This window comes from Musca domestica, unplaced genomic scaffold (genome assembly GCF_030504385.1).
Source record: "Musca domestica strain aabys unplaced genomic scaffold, Musca_domestica.polishedcontigs.V.1.1 6, whole genome shotgun sequence".
Lineage (NCBI taxonomy): Eukaryota > Metazoa > Arthropoda > Insecta > Diptera > Muscidae > Musca > Musca domestica.
This window is the reverse complement of record NW_026712363.1, coordinates 16609232-16636483: the sequence shown is the minus strand read 5'-3', so window position 1 is coordinate 16636483 and position 27252 is coordinate 16609232. Positions and strand designations below refer to the sequence as shown.

The 27252-nt window shown below is 36.4% G+C and overlaps 2 protein-coding genes across 4 annotated transcripts; both read left to right on the top strand.

The window, feature by feature from the left end:
* Positions 1 to 265: 265 nt before the first annotated feature.
* On the top strand, positions 266 to 1563 carry LOC105262069 (uncharacterized). The gene is made up of 2 exons (XM_011295820.3): positions 266 to 468; positions 535 to 1563. The coding sequence occupies exons 1-2, from the start codon at positions 441 to 443 to the stop codon at positions 1404 to 1406; spliced, it is 900 nt and encodes a 299-aa protein (XP_011294122.1). The 5' UTR covers positions 266 to 440; the 3' UTR covers positions 1407 to 1563.
* Positions 1564 to 2561: 998 nt separating this feature from the next.
* On the top strand, positions 2562 to 26823 carry LOC101887992 (probable helicase with zinc finger domain). 3 transcript variants are annotated; one of them, XM_020038334.2, is made up of 5 exons: positions 2562 to 2660; positions 10650 to 11239; positions 11679 to 14105; positions 14176 to 17413; positions 20572 to 26823. In XM_020038334.2, exons 2-5 carry the CDS (start codon positions 10898 to 10900, stop codon positions 21375 to 21377), a joined length of 6813 nt encoding a protein of 2270 aa, XP_019893893.1. In that variant the 5' UTR covers positions 2562 to 2660; positions 10650 to 10897; the 3' UTR covers positions 21378 to 26823. The 3 variants fall into 3 exon arrangements, with proteins under 3 accessions (XP_019893893.1, XP_058985290.1, XP_005175912.1); XM_005175855.4 differs by lacking the exon at positions 2562 to 2660 and adding an exon at positions 4874 to 4936; XM_059129307.1 differs by lacking the exon at positions 10650 to 11239 and having other exon boundaries at positions 2577 to 2660.
* Positions 26824 to 27252: the final 429 nt, after the last annotated feature.

Below are 27252 nucleotides of genomic sequence, written 5' to 3'. Positions count from 1 at the left end.
GAAAAATATTTTCTTTATGAAGTCTTTAATTTGACATTTGTTTTTTGCTTTGTTTTCTTCCGATGTCGAAAAAAATACGAAACTGTAGATTAATGCAGGTTATGGAACAGAGTAATTGCATTTATTCCCGATTCACCTCAATAGAATAAACTATTCCTGGTGTAAAGACGGTATGAGCAATGTTACCACTCAGCGACGTGTAAATGCATTTTAATACCAATTTTAGACCAGCAACAGGGTTGTAACAAATATGCATCATAGACTGAAGCAACACTAAATAACGGTCCCCTCTTTTATTAGTTTTCTATTTGTGTTTTCTTTTACAAGTGTATTTATATTTCAATTTGATATTTTTGTTTTTAATTTAAATGTTTTGTAGTTCGTTTTTAATAAACCTGCATCTATTATTTTGTATCTTCTTAACAAATTAAAAAATCACAATGGAACGCTATGCCTATTTGCAAACAAGTAAGTCGCCCCCAATTTTCAAACTTTAATTTTGCATAAACATAACCTCACAATATTTAATTTTAGTGCCCAATTCACCATTGACTCCATTAACCCCGCTCAGCGAGAATACAGCATTTAATTTTAATTTTGGTGGCGATGGATCTTTGGACGAATACATTGAGAATATTCGAGAGAAGCATCGCAACGAGCAAGAACAACAAGTAAATCATGTTAAGACTAGAACCGATAGTCCGATGCGTCCTAAGCAGCGTTTCTCCGAACGTTTTCGTAAAATTCGTGATGTGTTTGAACGGCAAGAGGAGAAACAATTCGAGAAACGTATCCAACTCAAAGATCCACCCAAATCGGCAAGTCATTGTTGTCACCAAAAACAACAACAACAGCGGGAGTTAAGTGCAACATCACATTTGCAGTCGAGTGCATATCAAAAACGTCCATTTATTAAAATTATTAATGCTGATCAAGGCCAACAACAGAATATGTTACCACAGGACTACGTTGCCACACCCACAAATGTACGCACCCCGCTCAAGCAAAGGAATCATAACGTTGTGTCCATTATTGTTCCAAAAATTAGTCGACAGCAGCAACTGGAGCACCATCAAAAGCTAAAAATCCTTCAAAACAAACCAACATTTCTTCAGCCTCAACCACAACAACAGCAACAACGTCAGCGCCGGCTAACAGTGGCACCGCAATTACATCACATTCGTCAAGCATCACCGGTGGCCATAAAACCGTTATGTCCTCATGTCTCTAAAATTCTACACCGACGTGGTATGTCCATGTACAACTGCATCTTTCAGAGGGAAGAAATCGATTTGTTTAGTTTTAAAATGTTAACGGCATTTGATCTCAAACAAATGGGCATAATCAATCCAAAACATTGTGATCTTATTATGGCGGAGGTCTGTTACGCCCGTCAATATTATTAAGTGTTTGTATAATGTTCTCTTTTAACCATTGCGTTTGTATTTATTGTTTAAAAAATAGTTATTTTACTGTTAATTAACTTAATTATTTTAATGTTTAATTTTTTACTAATTTGATTGTGATCCTAGTTTTAAATAAATGTAAAAGTTTTATTTATTATGTGATTTTGTTTATTTTTAAGTATCTTCTATTTTGTGGGAAAACTGCTATCTGGTAGAAAATAGTGGTCAAAACTAAAAACTGGATCTATCATATATAGGAGCCCTATAGATTGAAAAATGCAAAATAAAATCCTAAATTAGGGCCGATTCGATGGAAAATTGCAGTCAGAATCTTTCAAAAAACAGAATAACTGTAAGTACTGCTTTTGAGAACTGTACCGTGGATCTATATTGAATTCAATCAAGAATCTGAATTTCAAATCCTATATATGAAAAATGAAAATAATTTAGTATTTATTTAGGAACAACTTAGTTTAGTAAAACCTCTTAGATTTTTTTCGAAATTTTTTTTCCAGATGTAGGTATTTTTACCCTGATTTCGGGAAACTATTTTTTTCTTGGGGGCGGACCCGGGACACTAGGTTTTTGACCCGAATGTCCGGGCTCAAGATCCGGTCCTGGATCCACTTAATCCGATGTAGACAATATAGGTATCGTTTGAAAGCTTATGAATACCTATCCTGTACCTATCCAACAAGTGGTCACATATATTGTCTATATCGGGTAATTGGATCCGGGTCTGTTCGAGGTCCTGAACCCGGACTTTCGATTCAAAAATCTGGGGTCCCGGGTCCGTCCCCCAAGAAAAAAATAGTTTCCGGGGATCAGGGTAAATATACCTACCACTGGAAAACATTTCGAAAAAATTGAGTTTCTACTAAACTAGAGTTAAGCATTTATTTATTTTATTATTTATGATTATTATTTATTTTATTTGTTTATTTTCATTTTCTTCTACATTGGAATTAGTATACCCTGCAATTATATAAAGGTTGAAAATGTTATATTTCGCATTTTAATACAACGGGTGTAAATATGGCCTTACATCGTTTAATCGAACATAATAACAATCGATAGGTAAACATTCGCCATGGACGCCGTTCATTCAAAACCGCTTCAACCATGTCCGCATTAACGGCGCTGGCAAAAATGTTAGTATGGCTCGGTTCTCTGTTCTAAATATGTAATTAAAATTAGTGCATAAAATATATAGTTTAATAAACATTAAAAAATAAACCAAAATTGTCATTTAAGGTGAGTTCAAAGCGAATAGAAGGTAACGCAAGCAAATGATGTAACGTGCAAGTGGTTTACAAAATGGTTTCGATGCGAAAAAATTAAGAATTTTTCCTACCAAATGTGTGTGATTGTGTGAGAGAAAATACATACAGAAAATAAGAAACACAAAAAAAGAGCTAACAGCTGCTGCTATTTTATAGATGGCGAAGCAGCAAACATTGAAATAAAAGTTTGGGGATAAAAAAATGTGTGCAAAAACGTTTGAAAGTAAGAAATGAAATATGCAAAACATTGTTATTGTGAAATGTTATTTACTCTGAGTATGCTGCGTATGTGTGTTTCTCCCAATGTTGTTCATTTATTTATGTGCAAAAAAAACAATTTTACAAAACAAAGTGGCCACATTGCTTGAAATGTGTTCAGCGAAAAAAATGTGTAAGAATAGGCTTTTTGATTATTAAGCAAATAATAGATATGTTTCTATTATATAGTTCTTTTATTTATAGCTCAGAAATTGTGTTATATTTTATTCTTTCTTAAATTTGTTTTGTTTTACTCGTATTTTGTTGTATCTGGCAACTACGTTTTTGGTTTTATTTATTTCTTTTTTTTCTGTCGGTTCATTTGACACGAGTATTTCTAGTGATGTTTCAATTGTGAGTAATCGCAAAATCTTAAATCGCAAGTAATCTCATTGAGAATTTTTATGGAATTTACGAAAATATCAAAATGTCAAACGCTTTTATACCCTCGACCATAGTATGGAGTGTATATTAAGTTTGTCATTCCTTTTGCAACACCTCGAAATATACATTTTAGACCCCACAAAGTATATATATTCTTGGTCAGCATAAAATGCTATATCGATTTGTCTGCAGGACTTTTGGTATTAAAAATGGGCCATGTAGGTCCACGTTTTGGTATAGCCCAAATATAACGGTACCTCCCGATATTCGGTATTTTAATGATTTTAGCGACAATATTCATCGGAATTTTTCAATTTTAGTATTTGATGTTCGTAATGGATGTTATAGCCTATGACAGGAGATTGTCTGTGCAAGTCCACGTTTTCGTATAGCCCCCATATAACGGTACCTCCCGATATTCGGTATTTTGACGATTTTAGCGACATTATTCACAGGAATTGTTTCAAACTTGTTATTTGGAGTTCGTAATGAATACTAAGACAGAAAATAATCTGTGCAGATCCACGTCTTCGTATAGCCCCCATATTACGGTACCTCCCGATATTCGGTATTTTGATGATTTTCGCACCATTATTCACCGATTTTTTTAAAGTTTCGCATTTGAATATTGTAATGGCTTATGACAAAAGTTAGCTATGCAGGTCCATCTCGTCGTATAGACCCTAATATAACAGCAACATTCGGTATTTTTAAGATTCTAATAGAATTTTTAACGGATTTTATTGTTTTTGAGAATTGCCTAATTCATTCCAAATGGTGGAGGGTATTCAAAGTTCGGCCCGACCGAACTTACAGCCTTTTTACTTGTTTACCATTTATATATTGCTCGTAGTTTTGATAAACTGTCCTTGAGGCCCACCAACTTTTTCTGAGAAGATCAATTTGCAACGTTTGCGGCATTAAGACTTACCACAACAGTATTTCCTTTCACAAATTTTAGTCTCAGAGTGGACGCCCGGAATTGTATATTTCAAGATCGGCTACGAAATTTTCATTTCTTAAGAAAAATGTTTGTGGATTACCGCCTCTGGGTCGAGATTTTAAGTCTTTTCCACCTTTAATTATCGGTGGAATTATTGCTGTAATACGGACTTCAGGAGATTGTAATTGATACCTATATTGCCGTCGTCAATCATCAAAACAACAGAAAATATAAAGAATTTCGGATTTTACTCCAAATAGGAAAAATTTTGGTAGCTTAGCAGGCGTAGGACACAACCAGAGTAAAAAACCCAAGCTACTAAAAATAGTAGAATTGACAAAAATATACAAAACTCATTTGTAATGATGTTTTTCTTTTGCATTCACTTTCGTAAAACAGACCCCTTTTGTGTTGTAATATAAACCTTTTATTATCTTACAGTGGATAATTTTTATCCATTTCCAAAAAAAATTCTTCACATTTTTTAGTTATGCTTTTCAACAACAATCAAATAATTAAGACATTTTGCTAATTGTGATTTTTGCATATTTCATATCAACTACCGGTTACTCCATTTCGCACTAAATTACTCATTACCTGTTCTCCTCTCATCACTATGCGGTCTCTTAGTCAACGACCATTTACGACAGACCTAGTACACGGTATGGTTATTTTATTAAAATTATGCCGATATTTTGGCGAAAACGTAGCAAATTAGTGTAATTAAGCTGTAAATATTCGCAAATTGTATGTTGCTACTTTTGGAAATGAAATCTGCAGCCATATTAAGGGAAATTTACGAAAATAAGGTCGCCTTCTATGCGAAAAAATGACTGTACACTAAAAATAAAAGACAAAACGAAAAAAAGTATTGGGTGCAGAGAAAAAGAAATGAAGTGACAAAAATAACAAAAAAAAAAATGTAGCAGAGAAAAGTGCAAATAATTAATAATATAAAACAAAATATCATCAAGAAATCCGCACAATTGACAAAACGAATATTGAAATGGATTATTTTTCGATTTTTCGTAAGCTATTGAAAAAATGAAAGGAAACCGGGACAAAAAATCCAAAGTGGTTACAAGACAACAAAAAAATTACATAGTTTTCGTTGGTTTTCTTTTCTCGCTTTCTTTCTAATGGTCTTTTTCTTCAAAGCGTTAAAACGAGGTGGATGTATGTGCACCAACGTCTCCCACTTTTTAAAGCCGGTCGATCACCGGTCTATTTTTACCCCTTTCTCTTTTTTTGTACTCCCTTCCATGCATAGTACATAAGCACCACAACTTACCGCAAAACAACAACGATGATTGTTTACAAAATGTAGGTGTCCCTTATTGAGGTATAAAATGAATTTGATAGCAAATTTGCTATTTGAAAAACAAATTAAAAATAATAAAAAATGTATTTAATTTTTGCAGAATGTGGTTGCGTGAAGTATTAAGCTCCCTAGAAACACACAAAAAATAAACATATATTGCAACAACGAAACTCAGCTATGGTATTCCAGTTACTGTTGATGTCACTTCCATAGAGAGGAGGGCAGTTCATGGGAGGTTTCATTCAATTCGGCTAAGTGTTCAAACTCTTTACGGAAGAACTCGACCAACAACTAGGATGGAAGAGGAATACGTAGAAACGACAATAGCTCTTGGAAGAACCCAGGCTGAAGTAGGATATTGAACCCCCTCGCAGATCCATCTAAAATGTTTACCACCGGTACTCCTTGGGAATACGGACAACGAGGGCCGTACTTGCCGTGTTATGGACCTCTAAAGATCCGTTAGTGTCTGTTGTAATTCCAGTCTTTGTAAGACCACCCAAGGCAGTATGGGTACCAAAGTGAAGATTTTGCACCCTTATTCCAATGACCGAATCAGGGTGCACCGAATATGTGCGTTGCACATAACCGGAGGGAAAATCCCAAGCTACTAAAAATATTCAAATTTAGAAAAAAAAACCTTGGGTGGCTTAAGCCAGAATAGAAAGTCTCAAGCCTTGGGCGAAGGCCGGATATTTAAGAAGGTATCAAATTTAGAAATACATGTTTCGCATAGCTGGTGTTGGACATACGCTAACAGGAACTAGTCGAACTTTAGGGGACATAATCCGGGTAGTATGGACTTCCCCAAGGAATTGTGTCAGGACACTCAGGACACCGAGGGGTAACTTCAGTAAAATTGTTTAAAATTACCTACCTACTTGTACTGAACTCCACAAGGATATAATGCACTGACTTTATAGAACTATGTATTTCTAGTTTAGTGGCCTAGTCAATTACCTAAATTTGACTGGAATGGGAAGAAGCACACTCAGGCTGCCTTATATGCGATTCTATATCGACAGCGGCAGAATATTTTAATACAATTTAACGTTCCGGGAACTTTGTGAATTGAACAAGCCTGTATCGAATAAACTAGCAAATTCTGGACAGTATGGATGTATGATAGAAGGGGTTACCGTAAGAAGTTGAGCGTCAGACTAATTATAAAGACTAAATAACAAATTTAGCGTCTTGGAAGCAAAAAAAAAAAATTGCTATGCTAAAAAGCCTAAACTCTAGGAATCTAAATTGTTGGTAAATAACACTCACTTATAAATAAAACAATGATTATGTTTCCGCTCTCTTTTCATATTTTAAACCTAGCTTATATGATGTTGCACAATATACAAGGAAGTTCTGTGGGGACAAGGAAGAGGTTTAAACAACTAAGAGCATACTCCGCAACTTTCCCCTGATTTTCGGGTCGAAGATGGTCCCTGGAGCAGATTTGGATATCAAATAGTTTCAATCCTTCTTTTCTCTAATATTGCTTCGCAATGTACTATCGGTCTCCAAAGAAAGTGCCTATCAACCATTTTATGTAACTATGTATCAAAATAGCAGAGGGCACTAGGACATAGAAGCTTTTGAAGGATTAGCGGAAGCGTCATTAGGTTCTGTTGAAGGAAACACCAACATGGGTTCAACAAGAAGGATTGTATTAAAGCACCAATATATCATTTCATCGGCAAGCTTAATAAGTTATATTAAAATAAAGCTACGAAGATCTTACGACATTGAAGTTCTGTCCTCACATGAAGAGGTTTCAACAAATAAGCAAATCCTCTGCTACATTTTGCATGGATATTATAGTTATGTTTTTGCGATTACGCCAAACAAATAATCACAACCTGTAAATTAGGAATTTTACATCAGTTTGTACTATGCACATTTTCGTCCTACGGACCAGAGCAAGCTGTCTCTTCACTTATTAAAGAAATTCGATACGGTCACCATGTCATCTGTTCGAGGATAAAAAAAAACTCCGTTATTTTTGGCATGAGAGTTTCCCATGCGGTGTCATATTTTAAAACACTAATCTTTACATTTCTTGACGTTCCGCAACCAATAGTCGCTATTTAGACCGCTATGTATGTGCAGATTTTGGTTTTGGCTCCCATCGTCAGTGACAACAAATCCACAACTATACTTCTTACCACAAGCACTGCTGATATGAAGAACTCTTTTAACATATTGGTCGACGTGTCCAGACAATCCTAAGAGGTTGTAACATAAGTGTATGTTGCAGACACCTCAGTTTTTATTGAAATGGAAGCGGTTCCTATCCTTACCATATTCTCAGCATATGGAATGGGACCACATTACTCTCCCCAGCTGAATGTGTGAATGGCAAGGACCATTAAATTAATACCCATTAAAATCCGATATCCAAAAATCCCAGGGGTGATATTTGACAGCATGTTTAAGTCGATAAGTTGTAAAGTGGGTGTAATTTTTTTGATACATATTGCAGCTAAAAGACTTCGTTTGCCTTGATGATAAAACTGGTATAGTTTGACCTTGACGTTATTAATGCTACATCCGACTCAAATCACATTGACGAAAAGTTGAAAAACAACTGAGCCATACTCCATTTTTTTAATTGTACCACCAAACATGACCAACTACTTAAGGTTATTAAAGTAAAACAATTCGTAAATTAGGAACTAGAACCCTTTTAGCAGAACAAGCTCAGAATATGTCGAAATATAACATATTTCAAGATTTCAACGATACTACCGATGTCTTTAAAAACAGTAGATAATCTCAAAGCTTACTAATTCTGGTAATTGGAATTAAAATTCGCAGAACAAGCTCGCCCACATAAACTGCTATAACACCAACAACCATAAATGTCGAAATATCTTCCAACTGCGATCTAAGATGATCCTATCAATTTCGATGTCTCTGAAATAAGTCTTTCTAATACCAACTAATTGCTTATAATTTCTATTGGGGTCCCTAATTATTAATATTTGTAAATAATTTCTGTTTGGGGGATACCTGACAAACGTACCAAAATCCTGAAAACTCCAGGCTTTTCAAGTATATCAATTGATAAAATTTGAACTAGAACCATATGAGCAGACCAAGAACGTAATTGTAAAAACATCACACGTATGATTGCAATTATCCTACCAATTTTAGTGTTCTTACTAATTCCAACTAATTGCTTGTAATTCCTATTGGAGTTTCTAATTATCAATATCAATAACACAATTTCCAATTCGAATATTCCTTATAGGAACACTTGAAAGGGGGAGACTGAGTGTATTTACAAAGTTTAGTCGAAAAAGTATTTCTTACAGGGAGTGCCAATTAGTTTTGATCCTGCAACGAAGCTACGACGTTATAGTTGCATTAACGTCGTAGCTTCGTTGCAGGATTTTATTTTATAATCAAAGTCTACTTTCCTTTAGGATTTTGTATTTTTTCACACACCCAAATTGAAATGATCTTACCAATGTCAGTGTATCTAAAATAGATCTTACTAATTCCAACTAATTGCTTATAAATCCTATTGGGGTTTTTAATAATCCATATCAATAAACAATTTCCAATTAGAAGCTTCATTACAAGAATGCTGGAAAATGAGACGCTATATACAGGGTGAGATTAATAAAACTGCGACAAAGCTAAACGCCATAATTTTTACATTTTTTTTTAAATTTGCTCTGCGGTATTTTGGCCCATTCCCGGCGAATCGTTTGCTTGAGGTGATCTACACTTTGGTATTTTTAGTGCCAACCTTTCTTTCCAAAATACTCCAGACACAATAGTCCAACGGATTGGTATCCGCAGATTTTGGTGGCCATTCTGCGCTGGAAATGAAGCGAGGAACCTCATTTTGTAACCATTCTTGGGTGGCGCGTGCTGCTCTGCGGCCAAAATGTTTGCGTGCCCAAGGCTTTAATACACCCTCCAGAATAATATTTGGCATTTATTCTTATGCCACGGTCGATTAATACAAACGGAGAGCGACCATCGGCTGTTATGGCGGCCCACACCATCAGCATGGCCGGCGCTTAAGTTCTGGTGGTCTAAGTTCTTGCACTTTTTGGAATTTCAATGGCTTTACCCCGAACTCATTTTTCAATATTTGCGAATGGAATATTGCAGCGACTGTGATGCGGGTTTCGATCAAGTCGCTTCTTTACTTTACTTACTTTTCGAACCATTTCTGCTGATGCTGATGTTTCCCTCCGTACACTTCCTCGACGTCGGGCTACGCTACCAGTATCACGGTAACGAGCGATGGTACGAAACACGAAAGATTTATTCACATTTAAATGCTGGAGTGCTCTAACAATAGCCACTTGTGGTTTTCCAATCCAATATAAAGAAATCACACTGTCACGCTTAAATTTCATCACAAATAACTTTTTTTCTGGAAAATTCTCACTAAAATACTTTTGAACGCTTGTAAGCAATATAATGAGCTGTCACTGAAATAATTTTGAAATGGCAGCAGTCTGAAGTTGGTTGCAGTTTTTTCATCTCACCCTGTACTTTGTTCATACAGAATATTATTTCTTAACAGAAACGGTAAAGTAGTTTTTCACATTGACCCTATAAGTCGAAGTTAATGCGTTAGTAAGACTGATCATTTTATACCACAAAGTCTACCTGCCATTCCAGAGTTACCAATTTTTCGCACACCTATAATTGCTTGCTAGTTTTTCGTTTAGTAATTCTTCAAGACCATATGATGATATTACAAGGAGCGTACTGATGTAAATTTATAACGAAATCTAAAATAATGAAAGTCCTGTACCCATCCATCAGTTTTTTACTGCCTAAACGTAGAATACCTAAATTATTTTATATGGACTAATGCACACATATGTTTTCTTTACGACTATGATATATAATTATGTACTTTATTTAATATTCTGTAATTCTGATAGTCCTCTTTTTTCCCGGAGACATAAACCTATAGTCGTCTGGAGAATCATAATTCAGTTAACTGAATTATTTATACAAAACATCAACATACATCTTTGAAAATATTAACCTATTAGTAATGGCCGTCTGTTTTTGTTTCTTTGTAGAAAATTTTCCATAAATAACACATACAACAACAACTTAATTTATCAAAATGTCCTAATTAAGCATTATAACTTTTAATTGCAATAAATTAAAAGTAATGTATAATAGATTTGTAAATTAAGATTAAAATTACAAAACAAAAAAATAAAAATAAACAAACAATAACCCTGGAGAAAAGGTTAGTCCTTGTACTTATCACAAGCCGAGTCCTTTCTCTAATGCTTAATACACAAATACAAATAAACACACCATGAAGAACAACTCGACAAATCTCATGGCTATCATGACGGACAAAGAGAAGCAGGCTCACGATTTGGTGCGTTGCCGCAATTGGTTACGTGCTGCCACATTATATGATGAGATCTTGGCTTCGGCACCAACATGGAATCGTGTACAAAAAGATCGTCATATTATCTGCCTGCTGGGACGTTGCGAGTGTCTGTATGAGCTAGGCAAATATGAACCTTGTCTGGCTGATGCCCGCAAACTGTTATCCATGATTAGTGAACAACAACCTGCTGACTGTTTGACCAGTGTGTCGCGAACGAGAAAATGGCAAATACATGCTTTATGTAAACTCAAAAAATATGTGGTAAGTAGAAATGTTTCAATGGTTCTTGAGAAAAGTGGTGGCTGGGATTCATTTTTTCGAAAATATAACGCGTGTCGTTTTGAAAATATCTATCAATTTCCGCGACTTTTGTTATTCAGATATGGCTCGAAAGCCAGCATACACTACACTTCCCTTAGTCCGGTATTCAATTTCCAGTTGCATATGATAACTTGCATCCTGCCCATATACATGACTTAGTGATGCGTATATAATGATCCTAGTTCGAATGTTGTACACGATTCTTTATAAAATGACCAACACTCATTCCGAATCGCAGGACACTTTAAACGCCAGCACTCGTTAACTTAACCAGACAGACCGAATTTTCTGACGATTTGCAAACTTCTAAACTTTTTTAATTTAAAGTAAAAAAATGTGACGTCTTTGCCTAATAATTTTCATTTCTTTTCTTTTGCAGGAAGCCGAAAAAACTCTCAAAGAATGGATTGCACAATTTCGTTTTCGTAAATTCAATGAAATTTGCAATGTGTTGGAGGGTTACCGACTTGTTGTTAATATGTTGTACAGCTATGATAAATCCGAACAAAAGTTAATGGATTTAGCCTTTTTAGATGATAAAATGGCCAGTCTGGATAATAAACTTGATAACTGGGCTAGCAAAAGTCTGGCTCTAGACAAATACAGTAAACATTTATGTGGTGCTGGTGGAGGAGTGGGTGCCACAGGTGCCACTGGTAGTAATACCAACATCAAAGGTATTAAGAAACGTGAAAATCCAACACCAAATGGTGGTGGACCTCTCAATAATATGTCTGGTCTCATGTTGGCATCACTTGGTGTCAGTTCCGCTAGCAGCAATAAAACAGCAACAGCCGATGATGCGGCGGCAACATCAGAAGATGCCAACAGCACAACTTGTTCGTATTGTGCGATTACATTCAGTAGCCGAAATGAATTGCGCCAACACTGTCAAACCGAAGCCCATCAGAATGTCATTATGTCAGATGAGGGCAGAGATTGGAAATGGCGACCACCGCCCAGAGGCTTTACCCTGGACTCCTACAGCCTTTGTGAGTCGTGGACAGAATCACAGCTTTGCCACTACGGCAATCAGTGTGTAGAAGCCCATGGTCAAGATGAACTTAACGAATGGAAGGAGCGTTTCGAATATAGGCGCATGCGGCTGCAGAAAGCTTGTGAAAAAGAATTGTACGGCAAATCGTATACCGAACAAATCTTAGAGAAATGGATACAATCCACCGCACCCGAAAAGATCATGTGCGAAAAGGTTGATGGCATAGAAGCAAATTGTGAACAAGACTTGGTTACGAGCATAAGCTCCAAAACATCAAAGCGCGAATGGGTTTTCGTATTAAAAACAACCGGTAAGACCTTAAAAGCCGTTGCCCTGCTACAGGATGCTCATCGTAGTCATTTCGCATTGAAAAGCATAAAAACACCAGATACAACCTATGAATTGGATGCAAAAACAAACCAGGAATGGATGCCACAAAAATTATCTACATCATCGTCATCAACATCCACCTCATCTTCGGAAAAGGAGGAATCTAAGAAGTCCACCACTGATAGTAACGCTGAGTCGTCTTCGTCATCATCCTCTACATGTACAACCAACAGTACACCAGTTGAACATCATGTCACGGTCGAATTCCACACTGAAATCTATGGCACATTTCGTCAGGCAGTTTGTTTCGATTTTGGTTCAGAGCCAATACTGGTGCGACATCTCTGTGTGGATGTAGTCCCAGTAAGTGATGCGGAGAAAATCGAGGAAATCAAACGTGATATAATCAATAGTTCGGCCACCAGATGGGATGTATCCAATACACACCTGGTGAAATTCGAAACTACCATTGGTACCCACATGAAGACTGAAGGCTATCTCAATGACTTAAAGCATGAGAAAGAAATGCTCGAGCGTTATCCCTGTCCCAGAGCGCAAACATTTACCCTGACACAGTCGACAATACTGGATAAACGTTTGACGCAGAACAATTATCGTTCCCGTATCCATGAGTTGCTGTACGTCGAGGAAATTGCTCGCTACGAACAAATTGCGCGCTTCAATTTGCGCACAAAACTGAACGTTACATCCAATTACATACTTACTCCGGCAGGCATGGCCACAAGTACGGCAAAGTATTCGCTATCGGGTGAGCTGTTTGCTCTAATGCATTTGGGCAAAGACGTTTCAGAGGATACGTCGGCAGGTCGTTTAATTCTATCCAATTGTTCCAGTGTGTATATATCTGTTGTAGATGAAGCGAATCTCGGCGTCGATAAGAAACGCCATGTGTACGAGGCTGTTATTGAAGACAAGGGCAAGAATGTGATCTACTTAAAATTATCGTCTAAATGTGTGGAGGCCCTGAAATTGAAGGCCGACACCGAACTGCATGTGGACATACAATTTCAACTAAATCGTCTACCATATTGTGAATGGCATCATGCCGTTGATAAAATTACCGATTTTAAAATTATATTCCCAGCCACTGAAGTGGAACCCAACATACCGTGGACACCGAAGAAACAATGGTCGGAGTCTTGCGAACCCAAACTGAATGCCAAGCAAAGAGAGGCTGTGAATGCCATAACTACAACGCTAAGCATAAAACTGCCCCCCATATTGTTGATTGGACCCTTTGGCACGGGAAAAACTTACACACTGGCCCAGGCCATAAAACAGCTGCTTACACAGCCTGAAGCCAAGATACTCATATGTACACACTCAAATTCGGCGGCTGATTTATATATTAAGGAATATCTTCATCCATGGATTGAAGCAGGTCTGGAAGAAGCTACTCCTCTTAGGGTGTACTATCACAAACGTTGGGTTGCTACCGTCAATAGTGTAGTGCAAAAAGTAAGTATGAAGAATGCAATTTAGACTTCTGCGATCCATTGTTAATTACCCTTTCTATGGCATTTTTTAGTATTGTATCACTGATGGTGCTGGCAATTTCCGTCGTCCCACGGTCGAGGATATTATGAAACATCGAATTGTGGTCGTCACTCTAAGTATATCCATGGAATTGGCCAATTTAGATCTCCCCAAGGGTTACTTCACCCACATATTCTTGGATGAAGCCGCCCAGGCAATGGAATGTGAAGCAATAATGCCACTGGCCCTAGCCAATGATAGTACTCGCATTGTTTTGGCTGGAGATCACATGCAAATGAGCCCTGAACTCTTCTCGGCATTTGCCAAGGAGCGCAAATTGCATATATCATTGCTGGAACGTTTATACGATCATTATCCTTCAAACTTTCCCTGCAAAATTCTATTGTGTGAAAATTATCGTGCCCATGAAGCGATTATAAAATTTACATCCGAGCTGTTCTATGAGCAAAAACTGATAGCATCAGGGAAACAGCCCAGACATGAGAAATTTTATCCTCTCACGTTCTTTACAACTCGTGGTGAAGATGTTCAAGATAAGAATTCAACAGCTTTTTACAATAATTCGGAGGTTTATGAAGTAGTAGAACGTGTGTCCGAGCTGCGCAAGAAATGGCCTAGTTCGTGGGGTAAAATAAATGATGCCAGCATTGGAATAATGACACCCTATGCCGATCAGGTGTTTCGAATTCGTTCCGAGCTGCGCAAAAGGCGAATGGGTGGCATATCAGTTGAACGTGTTCTCAATGTCCAGGGCAAACAGTTTCGAGCCATTTTTCTATCAACGGTACGTACGAGAAGAACGTGTTTACCCATCGCCGGTGGTAGTGGTGTTGGGGGCACAGCTGGCGGCGGTGGATTTCCCGGTCAATCGTCTAGTCCTTCAGAAGACGCCGACTATGGATTTTTAAGTAACTCAAAACTACTTAACACTGCAATAACAAGAGCACAAAGTCTGGTGGCTGTAGTTGGAGATCCGGTGGCCTTGTGTTCAATAGGACGATGTCGTAAAGTTTGGGAGCGTTTCATTGAGATATGTGATGAAAATAAGTCACTTTTTGGTATAACCATGTGGCAACTGCGTTCTCAACTCGATGGTGTCGAACTAAAGCGGGGATATGTCCTTAATCCACTCGCGCCCGAATTTATACCACGTTCGTTACAACCTGAAGCTTACTTACGTGATCAAGCTGCCATGTACTATGCCATGGCTGCCAACAATCATCATCCAATGGGCCCACATCCAGGACATCATCATGGCCCCGGTGGTATGGGACCACATCCAAGTTTATTGCCCGGAGGTGGCTCGGGACAAATACCACCACATCATGCAGCTGCCATGGCAAATCAACAAATGCCACATATGTATGGACCTCATTCAGCGGCGGCAGCGGCATATAACGCCGCAGCTGCTGCAGCAGCTGTCATGATGAATCAAGGCATGGTGGGCGGTAAAGGTGGACACCATTTCCATGGGCATCCAAATCATATGCCCATGCGAGCCATAGGTCCACCCCCAGCGGGTGGTCCTCAGCAGCCTCCTCAATCTGCTCCTCCCATGAGTGGGCAACAATTCAATCCTCGGGGGCCACCACCACCACCTGTACACTTGGGTCAACCACCACCAAATGGAGCTGGTGGCAATCAATTTTCCCAGTACATGCCGTGGCAACACGCCCAACAACAACAACTTAGGCCACCTGGCAGTGGTGGAAATTTTGGATCTGCTCCTGGTCAACAATCTGGCGTTCCGACGGGCCAAAATCCAAATGCAAGTCTGTGGGGTCCACCACCGCAATCAAATCCTTGGACTGTGTTACCAAAACAACAGCAAATGCAGCAACCTCCCAACCCCAATGGAGCCAATGGTCGGCAAATGGGCTCGCAGCAAACTGGCCAGAACATGAGAGGGCAGAGTGTTCCCTTGCAACCACCACCTCTATCAAATCAACAACAAATGCGAAACAATCCCAATGACTTAGGCTATTTGGCTAATAAAGCCCTGTACGCTGGCAAACAACATCCCGGTCAGGGTGCACAGGTGCCACCAACTCAGGTGCATAGCAACTTTGGAGGTTTTGGTGGACAGGGGAATGCACCCCCACCACCGCCTAACCAATTGCAAATGATGAACCAACGTAATATGAGCGGCATACCTAATGGACCCATAAGTCCTATGGACCCTTTTATGCCTAGGCCACCTGCAGCTGGAGGTGCGGCACCAAATCAGAACGCCGCCTTCTTTGGACAAAACAATCTACCAGGCCCCATGAAAGATAAAGATTTTCAATTCCTAAACAACGTCCATGTTCCACTGAATATCGGTGGAACAATGTTCCAAGCCCCACCTCCACCACCGAATGCCATGGTTGGCTCGGCCAATAAGCAACAATCACCTACAGCACTAAGATTCCCACAGCCCCACGAATATGCCTCACTTTTGCCGCCAAATATGAATATCTACGAAATGGCCTTTGAACCGAAAGAATCGCAATACAAGTGGTACTTAAAGCTTTTGGAGACACAGGGTCAAGATGCTGCCAATAAATTTACCGAAGTGTTGCGACAAGTAAGCACCATGATGCAGCAACAACAGCCGCAACCTCAACAGCCGGTAAATAAACCTCCACAACATTTGCAACAAACCTATATGAATAACATGGGAGTTCAGCCACAGCCTCCAACACAACAGCAGCAGCAGCAACTTATGCCAAGAGATGCCTCTTTTATGCAACCACTGATGAGTTACCAGCAACAACAGCCACCCCAGCAGCAACAACAACCGCCTCAAAGGAATGTTAACCCCTTTATGGGTCCACTACCGCCGCCCAGTAATCCCATGCCATCAAATGTTGGTCTCAACGATGAAACTCCACCCTTGGATATTAATTTTAATCAACAAATCGATATGGTTTTTAATTCGATACTCAATGGCAATGAAATTTCACAGCCCATATTGCGAGATTTATTCGGTGTTGCTGGCGGTAGTAGTAGCAACAATGCCGGACCATCAGCAATGAACGGTGGCGATATGATACTCAACTCGAATTCATCATCGTCTAATAACCTATTGGGTGGCAGTAAAATATTTCCAAATATTGGCACCGGTGGAAGTTCGGCAAATGGCGTTGGTGGGGGTGGCGGTCCTGCTGTCATGAATAATCATCAGGGTAACATGGCCAAGAATACGATGGGACCAAATTGTATGTTGGGTGGAATGCCACCGCAGCAGCAAGGCGCCGCCAATCCACCAAGCGGTTTTATGGGAAATAGTAAGTAGCATGTTTTGAAAAGTTCCAAATAAGTTAGAACGCAGAACAAAGGTTTAATATAATATTTTTATCTTTATTATTCCCTTATTCATTCGGTACAGAGGATATATATCTTTTGATACGGCTAAAACGTATTATCGATACATAGGTTTAGATGATAGGTCCCTTTGGACGAAATCCCATCCATTTTCACACCAGACCTTGGGTTAATAAAAATATTGTGATGTATGTTATTTGAAGAGTACCAGATGCTTATGTCGGATTTTATAATCGTTCTGGTAATTCAAAACGTTGACCCTTTGTGGGGGAAGTACCAAAAGGAATGCTCCGATTTCCTCCATATTGGTAACAGATCTTGGGTTCAAGGAAATATTGAGATTTGTCAAGTCTGAATGGAATCAGATGATAATTTCGTGTTTTATGTCCTTCGCGGATATTTAAAATTTTGACCCTTTGTGGGGGGAGGTAAAATAAGCAGTGGACCGATATATCCCATTTTCACACCATACCATGGGTTAATAAAAATATTGTGATGTATTTAATTTGAAGAGTACCAGATGCTTATGTCGGATTTTATAATCGTTCTGGTTATTCAAAACTTTGACCCTTTGTGGGGGAAGTACCAAAGGGAATGCTCCGATTTCCTCCATATTGGTTTGTGTTCAAGGAAATATTGAAATTTGCCAAGTATGAATGGAATCAGATGGTAATTTCGTGTTTTATGAGCTTAGGCTAGGTTATGTTAATAGATGCGCGGTTGTATAAACCACCACTCCACTCAGAGACCTATTGGTCCATTGTGGTCATCCTAATTTAAGAAGATTGGAGAATAGAATAGAGAGAAGAGAAGGAAATAAATAACGGATAGTGAAGAAGCGAGAATCTGAATAAAGAGTAGAGAAGAAAGTAGGTTTGCGTCCATGGTGTATCAGCGTGTCGTCCTTAGCCATTTTAGTCTTCTAGCTAACTGGCTCGATGTCGCAGAGGGAGGACAAGTCTGGCAGAATTTGCTTACCCAGTAGCCTCTGTCTCACTTCTACAAGAGTTGGGCAGTGGCAGAGTAAGTGCCTGCAGTATTCAGTGTCGTCACCGCCTATTTGGATATCATGGCCTTTTTGTTGCAGTGTCCTGTAATTAGACCCACCACAAGCTTCAAGTCCAGCTTCATTATGTGGATATGAGTGACCTTGATCTCTGATCATGGATATTCAAAATTTTGACACTATGTGGGGGAGGGGACCTATATTTTCCATCTTCACACCAGATCTTGGGTTAATAAAAATATTGTTATGCGTATTATTTAACGGCAATCAGACATTTACATTACATTTTATAAGAGTCATAATTATTCAAAATTTTGACCCTCTGTTGGGAAGGTACTTGATGGAGTGGGCCGATATTGTCCATTTTCGCTCCTGACCTGGCACTGATGCAAATATTATGTAAAAATTATGTAACACCACGAAATATTTATTTCCCACATAGGATAGTATATATGGATCTTCCTATCTCACCGAGCTGAGTCGATCTAGCTATGTATGTCCGTCCGTCCGTCTGTCCATGTTAATTTGTAATCACTCTACAGGTCGCAATTATGGCCCGATCTTCACGAAATTTAAAATGTAGGTGGTGTTAGTGTCAGAATAGAACCCTATTTCTTTTGGAGATGATCGCATAATATCTAGGGGTTGAAATGGACCAAAAACTGAAAAATTTCCTGATTTTGCAGTTGCTCTACAGGTCACAATTATAGACCAATCGAAGCGAAAGTTAGCATGGGGCTGGAGCTTTGGGCTGGGCAGAAGCCTTCCAATTTTGATGGTCATCGGGTAACATTTAGTGGTTGAAATAGACCATAGCATTTATGATAAATAAAAGTCAAATTATCCATTAAAACGCGAATATTTTTAATGCCGGCGAAATCACAAATAGACGAAAGGTCAAATCTGACCGTTACGTAGATGCCGATAGTAAAAATATCGGATATATATAGCGAAATATATACAATGTATATATACAAAGGAAGGAGATGCTAGCTAGAATGTTTATATTTCCAGAATGGTTGAAGCGATTTTGACAAAATTATTATTAATTAAAATTAGAATGCCCTTTTGACATAAAAGTATAAAATCTAAAAAATCGCATAAAAAGATATCAATAATGATGTTAATATAGATTTTGTAGTATTTTGTGACATTTTTTTATTTTTTTCATATTTTTTATCGCATGCGATTTTTTCAATTTGACTTATAATATTGAAGTGTATATTTTGTAATATTTTTGCACTTTACAACACAGGTTGGGGTTTTTATTTATATACAGATTGCAATTATCGTTCGATCCTCACGAAATTTTTGACAAAGGTAGGGTTAGGCTCAGAAGGGCTTCAAAGATGTCCGCAATATATTTAGGGGTTGAAATAGACAAGCAACTCAAAAGCCGTTATAAAGGTCACAAATAGAAACCAAAGAACACGAAATCTTGCATGAAGTTAGAATTTCAGACAGCGGGTAGAATGGACCACTACTTTTGTGTGAAAAAATACCAACATTACTTACATGTGATATCCGAAATACACAATAGGCGAACTTCTAGTTTTTTTATGCTGATTTCGTTGACGAATATAGTCAAATTGCTTTTGGAGTTGATCGCAAAATATTTAGGGGTTCAAATGAACCAAAAACAGAAAAAAATCCTTACTTGTTTTCTTTAAAAATGTTGACATTTTGTGGGGGGGTACCAGAAGGAGTGGAACGATATTGCCCATCTTCGAACTCGATCTAAGTTTGACAATAATATTGCAATATACCAAGTTTGGATCAAATCGGATGCAGACAGACAGACGGACATCGCTAGATCGACTCCAAATGTCTTGAATTTGGTCCAAAGAGACCTAGGGTCCAAAGAGACCTAGGGTCTAAAACCGTTATTTCGATAAGGCACGTTTTGGCCGTATCAAATGATATATACCTTCTCTAGCCATATGGCTGAGGGTATAAATAGGATATGTAATTAGGTCCTATCTTAATAGAAATACCAACAACTTTATACATAACTTAATGGTCAAATGCTGAGGGTATATATCCGATATTTTTAACTTGTTTACTTATATTCCAAACCTTTTGAACTTCGTTTTAACTTTTATTTCTTCTTTCTAGACTCTCTGCTGAATAACAAAGAATTTATGTTGGGTCCAAATATATCGGGAGGCGGAGCTGGTTCAACATCATCAAACTCATCGTCGGTACCCCTGTATAGACGTCAAGGCCTTACAATGGGAAATGGTCACAATTTAAACAGTGCCGGTAATTCATCGGCATCTACTAGTGGTCATTCGCTTTCATCGTCTACACCAGATAATATTCTAAACAGCAGTCCCAATGATATATTAGCTGGTTTAAGTACCGGTTCGAATACACTGATTGAAGCACTATTTCAAGACCAACATCAGCAACAGAATAATGCCACATTGCAAAAATTATTGTATAATAATTTCAATGCAAGTGGCCTTAAAGGAGGTGTTGGTGGCGGCGACATGGATTTGTTTATGGGCAATAATAGTTTTGTTAATGCCTTGACCGATGGCGTGGCTAATAGTTTTCATGCGCCCAATTATGAGCAAACTTCGGCAAATAGTGTAAACTCAAGTGGTGGCAATAACATCATTGGAGGTCCTAATACTACAGCAACAGGTGCTGCTGGCGATGGCCGCAATACCACATATGCTGCCGTTTTGAGCCAAGGTCCTCAAGCCCAAGAAGCATTACAGCATCATAATTATGCTCATAATGCTGCCCTAACTACAGGTCCGGGAGGAGCAGCTGGATTGGTTGGCAATGGTTTAGCTGGCCTGGGTTTGAATGTAAACAATTCAGCAAATGGTGATGGCGGAGATAAGGATCCGTTTGCAGCTATACGAGAACTGGGTCAAGGTACGAATGGTTTTTATAATTATTTTCAATAAAAACTTATTTTATTGAAAAAATTCGAAAAAAATATATAAACTCCAAAAGGCATCAAAGGAAAGGCTTTTGCATTATATGTATGATTAAAACAATATTTATTTTAAAGAACGAGCAACTTATTTAGAAAAAGAAAAAAACACACACACAAACCAACATTTAGGCAAAAGGAACAAAAACCACCCTTAGAGGGTAAAACAGAACCGAAATACAAGAAACGAAAAGTGATAGAAATTAGTATTTGTTTGGCGATTTATAAAAAAGAAAAAAAAAAAGAAAAACAGAAATATGGATTTTGTTCTATAAGTTTAGCTTTAAATTATTATTTTAGTTTAGCGCTTAGCTCATTTGAAATTATTTAATATAAAAAACCACAACACATCTTTTTTGTATATTTCACGTATTCATATTTTTTATGGCAAAAAAGAAAACTCTTTAAAGCTTTTCAAACTTTAAAATAAAGTTATTTTGTGCACCTTGTGTTTGGGATGTGGTGGGTGCACCGTTTACCAAAAAACAAAAGCCTTAAACCTTGAAACCTTTTGTTTTGTTGTTGTATGTCAGAGTCAACAGGACAATGACTTGATATTCTATTATATTTGAATGTTCTCCTTTCTTTTTTGATTATGAATTAATTTAAAAAAAAAACAAAAATAAACTTTTTTAGCTATTTAATTAATTATAGTATAGAATTTAAAGAAACAAAAATCGAAAAAAGCAAAAAAAAAAATAAAAAAAAAACGTTTTCAATAATTTAAGTTTAAATTTTTAAAACAAAACAGAAAAAAAGTATGCACATCCACAACAATAATTTAATGGAATTTTTTTGAAGCAAATCTGAGAGTTTTAAAAATATTTAAAAAAAGTTTACAGCACTTTGTCAAAATAATCTAATTTGTATGCACTGCCAATAAGATTTCTTTAGCAGGTTTTTTATGATCTAAAACAAATCTGTTACATTTCATTAATTATATTTTGAATAGATAATTTGGGTTGTTAAAAAAACACCAAAAGATAGACTTTCTCACTTTCTCCACTGACAAAATATAAGGGGTATATACGAATTAAAGTACGGAAGGGGGGTTTACAGCTTTAGCATAACCTGGAGTTTATGCAGGACAAATTGCCTTCAATAAGAGTTGAATTTTACAACGAAAAACACTGGTGACTGAACATTAAAAAAAATTTAGAATTTGAACATTTTCGTTCATTCCCAATTTTACGATTGTTTTTTTTTTTTTTAATTTTCTGGAGTGGACTCCTACTTCATAGAGCCAAAATTTGTTATTTCAACAATTGAAGCATGAAATCAGTTGTCTTCACGGGGTAAAGTAACACGGCTAGACTGTGACTCTACTCAAAAAACATAAACATCTTGAGTTTAAACGCAAGTAATTGTTGTTTTGAATTAAATCCGACTTGACACCAACACCAGTATTCTTAAAGGAAGAGCAAAGAAGTTTGTTTGAAATATCTTCTATCAGTATAGCCACCAACTAATGGCTATAAATATGATTTATTTTTGAAAATAAATTACAATACCGTCATTTGCCTCTAACAACGTCATGGGACGTGTTTGTGTGTGACCAATTGTGGCCACAACACACCTAACTTTTGATTTGACTTCCAGTTATTCAAAGTTTTGGCCAAACAGAAAAGTGGCCGTGTTGTAGAAACTGTCAAGTGAGACGATTTTTATCCGGCACTTACAGGTAGCTTATCCGGAGTGATTTGACCATCTTTGGCCTTAGATTGTTAGCCTCTGAGGTGTTTTGTATTCAATTCTTCATTTACATTTTTTTTTCAAGTTTATTACTTTCCTGATCTCCTTGCAATTGTTTCTAGATTATGCCACTATTAGCTGTCCAGCATCTCCCCGCAGCTTGATTTATGAATTTCTTTAGGTTTTTATTCTAAAGCAGAAATTATATGAAGTCCATACTCACCTTCCTGCTAATTGAGAATAATAGCTTTATGGACTTCAAATTAACAATTTTAGAAACTTTTTATTCAGATTTGTTTTCCTGTTATTCAAAGTTTTGACTAAATTGGAAAGGAGGGCCATCCCGGCAGCTTTAGACTTTTTCTGGCCAACACCTACAGGTAGCTTACCCGAAACAATTTTACCATCTTTTTAGAATGTTATTCTGAGAGGTTTTGCATTCAAAATTTTCATTTTTTCTTTCCTGATCTCTTGGCAATTGTTTCTAGGTTCTATTAGCTATCCAGTATCCATGTATTGTCGAAATTTAATTTATTAATTTCTTTAAGTCTTTAAATTTCTGGGGGGCCTTTGTCCCCACTTACCTTACTGCTAGTTATACAATAAATGTTTCTTTGCCTTTATGGACTTGAAATCAACAATATTGGGAACTCTTAGTTTTGCTTCTTTAAATAAAAAAATAAATAAAAATTAAAAACACACAAAGAACTAAAAAAGCTAATTAAAACATTTTAGAATTATAATAGATATAAATATTTTTGCTAACAAAAACAAATAAAAAAAAAACAACAAAAAAACTCTCTAAAGCTATTTTGAGTTTTTTTATATATAAAAATATATTTAATATAAAAATAAAAAATACTGAATATATATATAAATGTATAAAACATATTTTATAGAAACAACACAAATCATGTTATAAAATTAGTAAACAAAAATAATTTTGCAAACTTTGTAAATTAATTATTATATAACTGTATGAAAACAAAACTGGAAGAAATATTTGAAAAAAGTTATATAAAATTTATATATATGTATGTATAAGATTTTTATTGTGAACTTAAATATAGGACTCTTTTTACATAATTTAAGCTATATAATTAACACAAAATAAAATAAACAAAAAAAACTGGAAAAAAATAAAACTATGATACCACAAAAAAGTTTTTAATAAAACTATTTAAACAAAAAAAATATTGAAAAACTAAAACTTAATATGTAAAAATAAAAAAAAATATTCAATGAAAATGAACCCACAAAACCCAAACACACTCCTCCCATTCTATGTAAAGAATTTTGGCAGAGCTAAAAATAAAAAACAACCAAAATATTCGTAGTAACAGAGAACAGTTTGAACCAAATTAGCCAAATATTTAACATTTATTATTTATAACAAAATTTTGGTTTACAAAAAAAAAGGGTTACAAAAAATGTAATTATTCCCATTTCTAGTAAAAATATATTTAGTGTTTGTGTGAAATGATATGATAAAATCGAATCAAGCTACACGTATTCCCTGATAATTATAAATCTCTCATGATGGATTGTTTCACAACTCTCCCATATTTCCTCAATTCAATTAAAAAGAATGTGGGAGGAAATTTTTGATTTTCTTAAGAATTGCTCTTACCCATCACACAATTTTGTAAAAGGGATATACCCATGGTAGTCCCTTGCAATTTTGTTTTTCAAAAAAAAAAAAAAAAAAAACATTTCCTACTGTTTACTATTTTTAATATGAAAACCTACTTACAGCTCGATCAAAAAACCTGCTGGTCCATTGGGGGAAAAGAGAAGAGATTGCAGAAATAATATGATAATTAAATACGAGTCCACGAACAGTTGAAGAATTACTTCGCGCTCTATGTTAGATAATAAATACAGATCGTGTGTTATTTGCTCTCCCAAGAGCTTGTGTCTTACATTGATTGATGAGAGTTGGACAGTGCCAGAGCAAATGTTCGATCGTCTTCCTCATCTTGACAGGTCCTACAGAAATCAGTATCGTCGCTACTCCATGGCTCTCACGCTGCAATGACATGCAGGCACTGTGTTAGAATACAGTTAATACAGAGCTTGTGTTATTTGCTCTCCCAAGGGCCTGGTTCGTACATTGACGAGAGTAGGCAGAGTTAATGTTCGACTTTCTTCCTAGTTTTGGAAGGTCCTACAGTAATCAGTATCGTCGCTACTCCATGGCTCTAACCCTGCAGTGACCTGCAGGGCCGGTGTTAGAATACATAGAATACAGAGCCTGTGTTATTCGCTCTCCCAAGAGCCTATGTCTTACATTAATGAGAGTTGGACAGACCCAGAGCAAATGTTCGACTGCCTTGTCTTGGCAGGTCCTACAGTAATCAGTATCGTAGCTACTCCATGGCTCTACTCTGACCTGTGATGATCAGGTTTCTCCTCGGAGATTATACGCCAGATTTTCTTAGGGATGGACATAAAATCCCCTGTCATCTAGCCATTTTAGTTGAAATCTCCCGGAGTAGTGATCGTGTACCCCACGAAAGAAGTGGCACAGAGTAGTCTAACCGAATTCTCAAACTTGCCAATTCATTTGCTGGCTCATTACCCGAAATATTATAATTGCCAAGAACCCAGCATTCCCCAAGGTTTTTCTTTACTCCAAAACTGGCATAGCTTTAAAACAATTAAAAGCCTCTAGTGCCGCTTGACTTGAACCCCCCAAAATGTTGGTCCACTGATTTGTTCTATAAAAATATGATCTCCGAAAACTCGCTCGAATTCGAGTGAACTTAAAATAGATTGCAAAGATTGATCGAAAGTTAACCACATGACGAAATTATAATTTTTAACTTTAGAAAATTGAAAAACGTTTCAAAAAAAGAAGAACTATTTATTCAGATTATCACTTCTTCACTATCCGCTATTCATTTCCTTTTCTTCTCTCTATTTTATTCTCCTATCTTCTTAAACGCAATGGACCGCATCCTTTAACCTAACCTAACCTAAAAAAGTTATTCATTTATTGATAAATTTTCATTTTTCTTCAGAGACTTTGACAGGTTAGAAAATACCTTGTCTTATAGGAATGTAGATAAACGAAGTTTTTTAACGTTCCCACGACAATCGTACCTACGCTTTGGAACAATCCAAGTTCCACTAGACCAGGAATTGCAAACCATTTCTTATGTCACTAAAAATTTGCACTTATACGAAATTAAATAGGAAGAATAGATCTTGTTTTATGGCATTTTCTTATAGGAGTTATTAATCTTGCTAATCAATCTCTCTTCAACAGTTTTTCAATTTTCCAATTTCAACACATTTTTCATTTCGATTCGTCTGCTAATAGCTTCTTTTGCACCAACATTAAGGGGTTATGAACTTAAATGTAATATTCAGATTCCAAACGATATATACGTTTAAACTTAAGATTTTTTTGTTTTAATTTGGTTACAGGTCATAATATTTTTTATTAAAACTGTAAAAATATATATAAAAAATTTTTAGGATTTCCGCATCTGTGGCCAATTTAACTACCAGCAGTCCAGCTTATAAATGAACATGCAGAAGCTAAAATGGAAAGATATTAAAATTGTTCAAACTAAAATATGAAACAAAAATTCAAATTTATGACTTCGTATTTCAAGTTAGGAAATTAAAGCATAATTTTTGTGGCTACTCCCAGTTCATTAATAATATGAAGAGCAGGAAATTGTGAGAGATTCTCGAGAATCTAACATTCAATAAAATCTCCCAAAAAAATGTCAGTAGTTTGATTCGATAAAAATATCATTTTTGCAAACTCTCACTTTCAACTAGAAATTTTCAAGAAAAAAAAGAATCATTTTCATAGAAAACAAACAAAAAAGGAACATAAATTAACATTATTTTTTATTAGTTTTTATAGAAAAGTTATTACATATAGAGAGAAAATAAAGTAAATACATTTAATTTATAAATATTTCTTACTTAATTAAATACAAAAATAATAAAAAAAAAAAACAAAAATTCAAAAAAAAAAACTTTTTATATGTATATGTATGCAAAACCAACAAAAAATTAAACTATTATCTATATAAAACATTAATTATATATTAAAAATATTTTTTTTAAATAGTGTTTATTATTTACTTCTTTTTTATTATTATCAAATACTATTATAATTATTAATTATGATG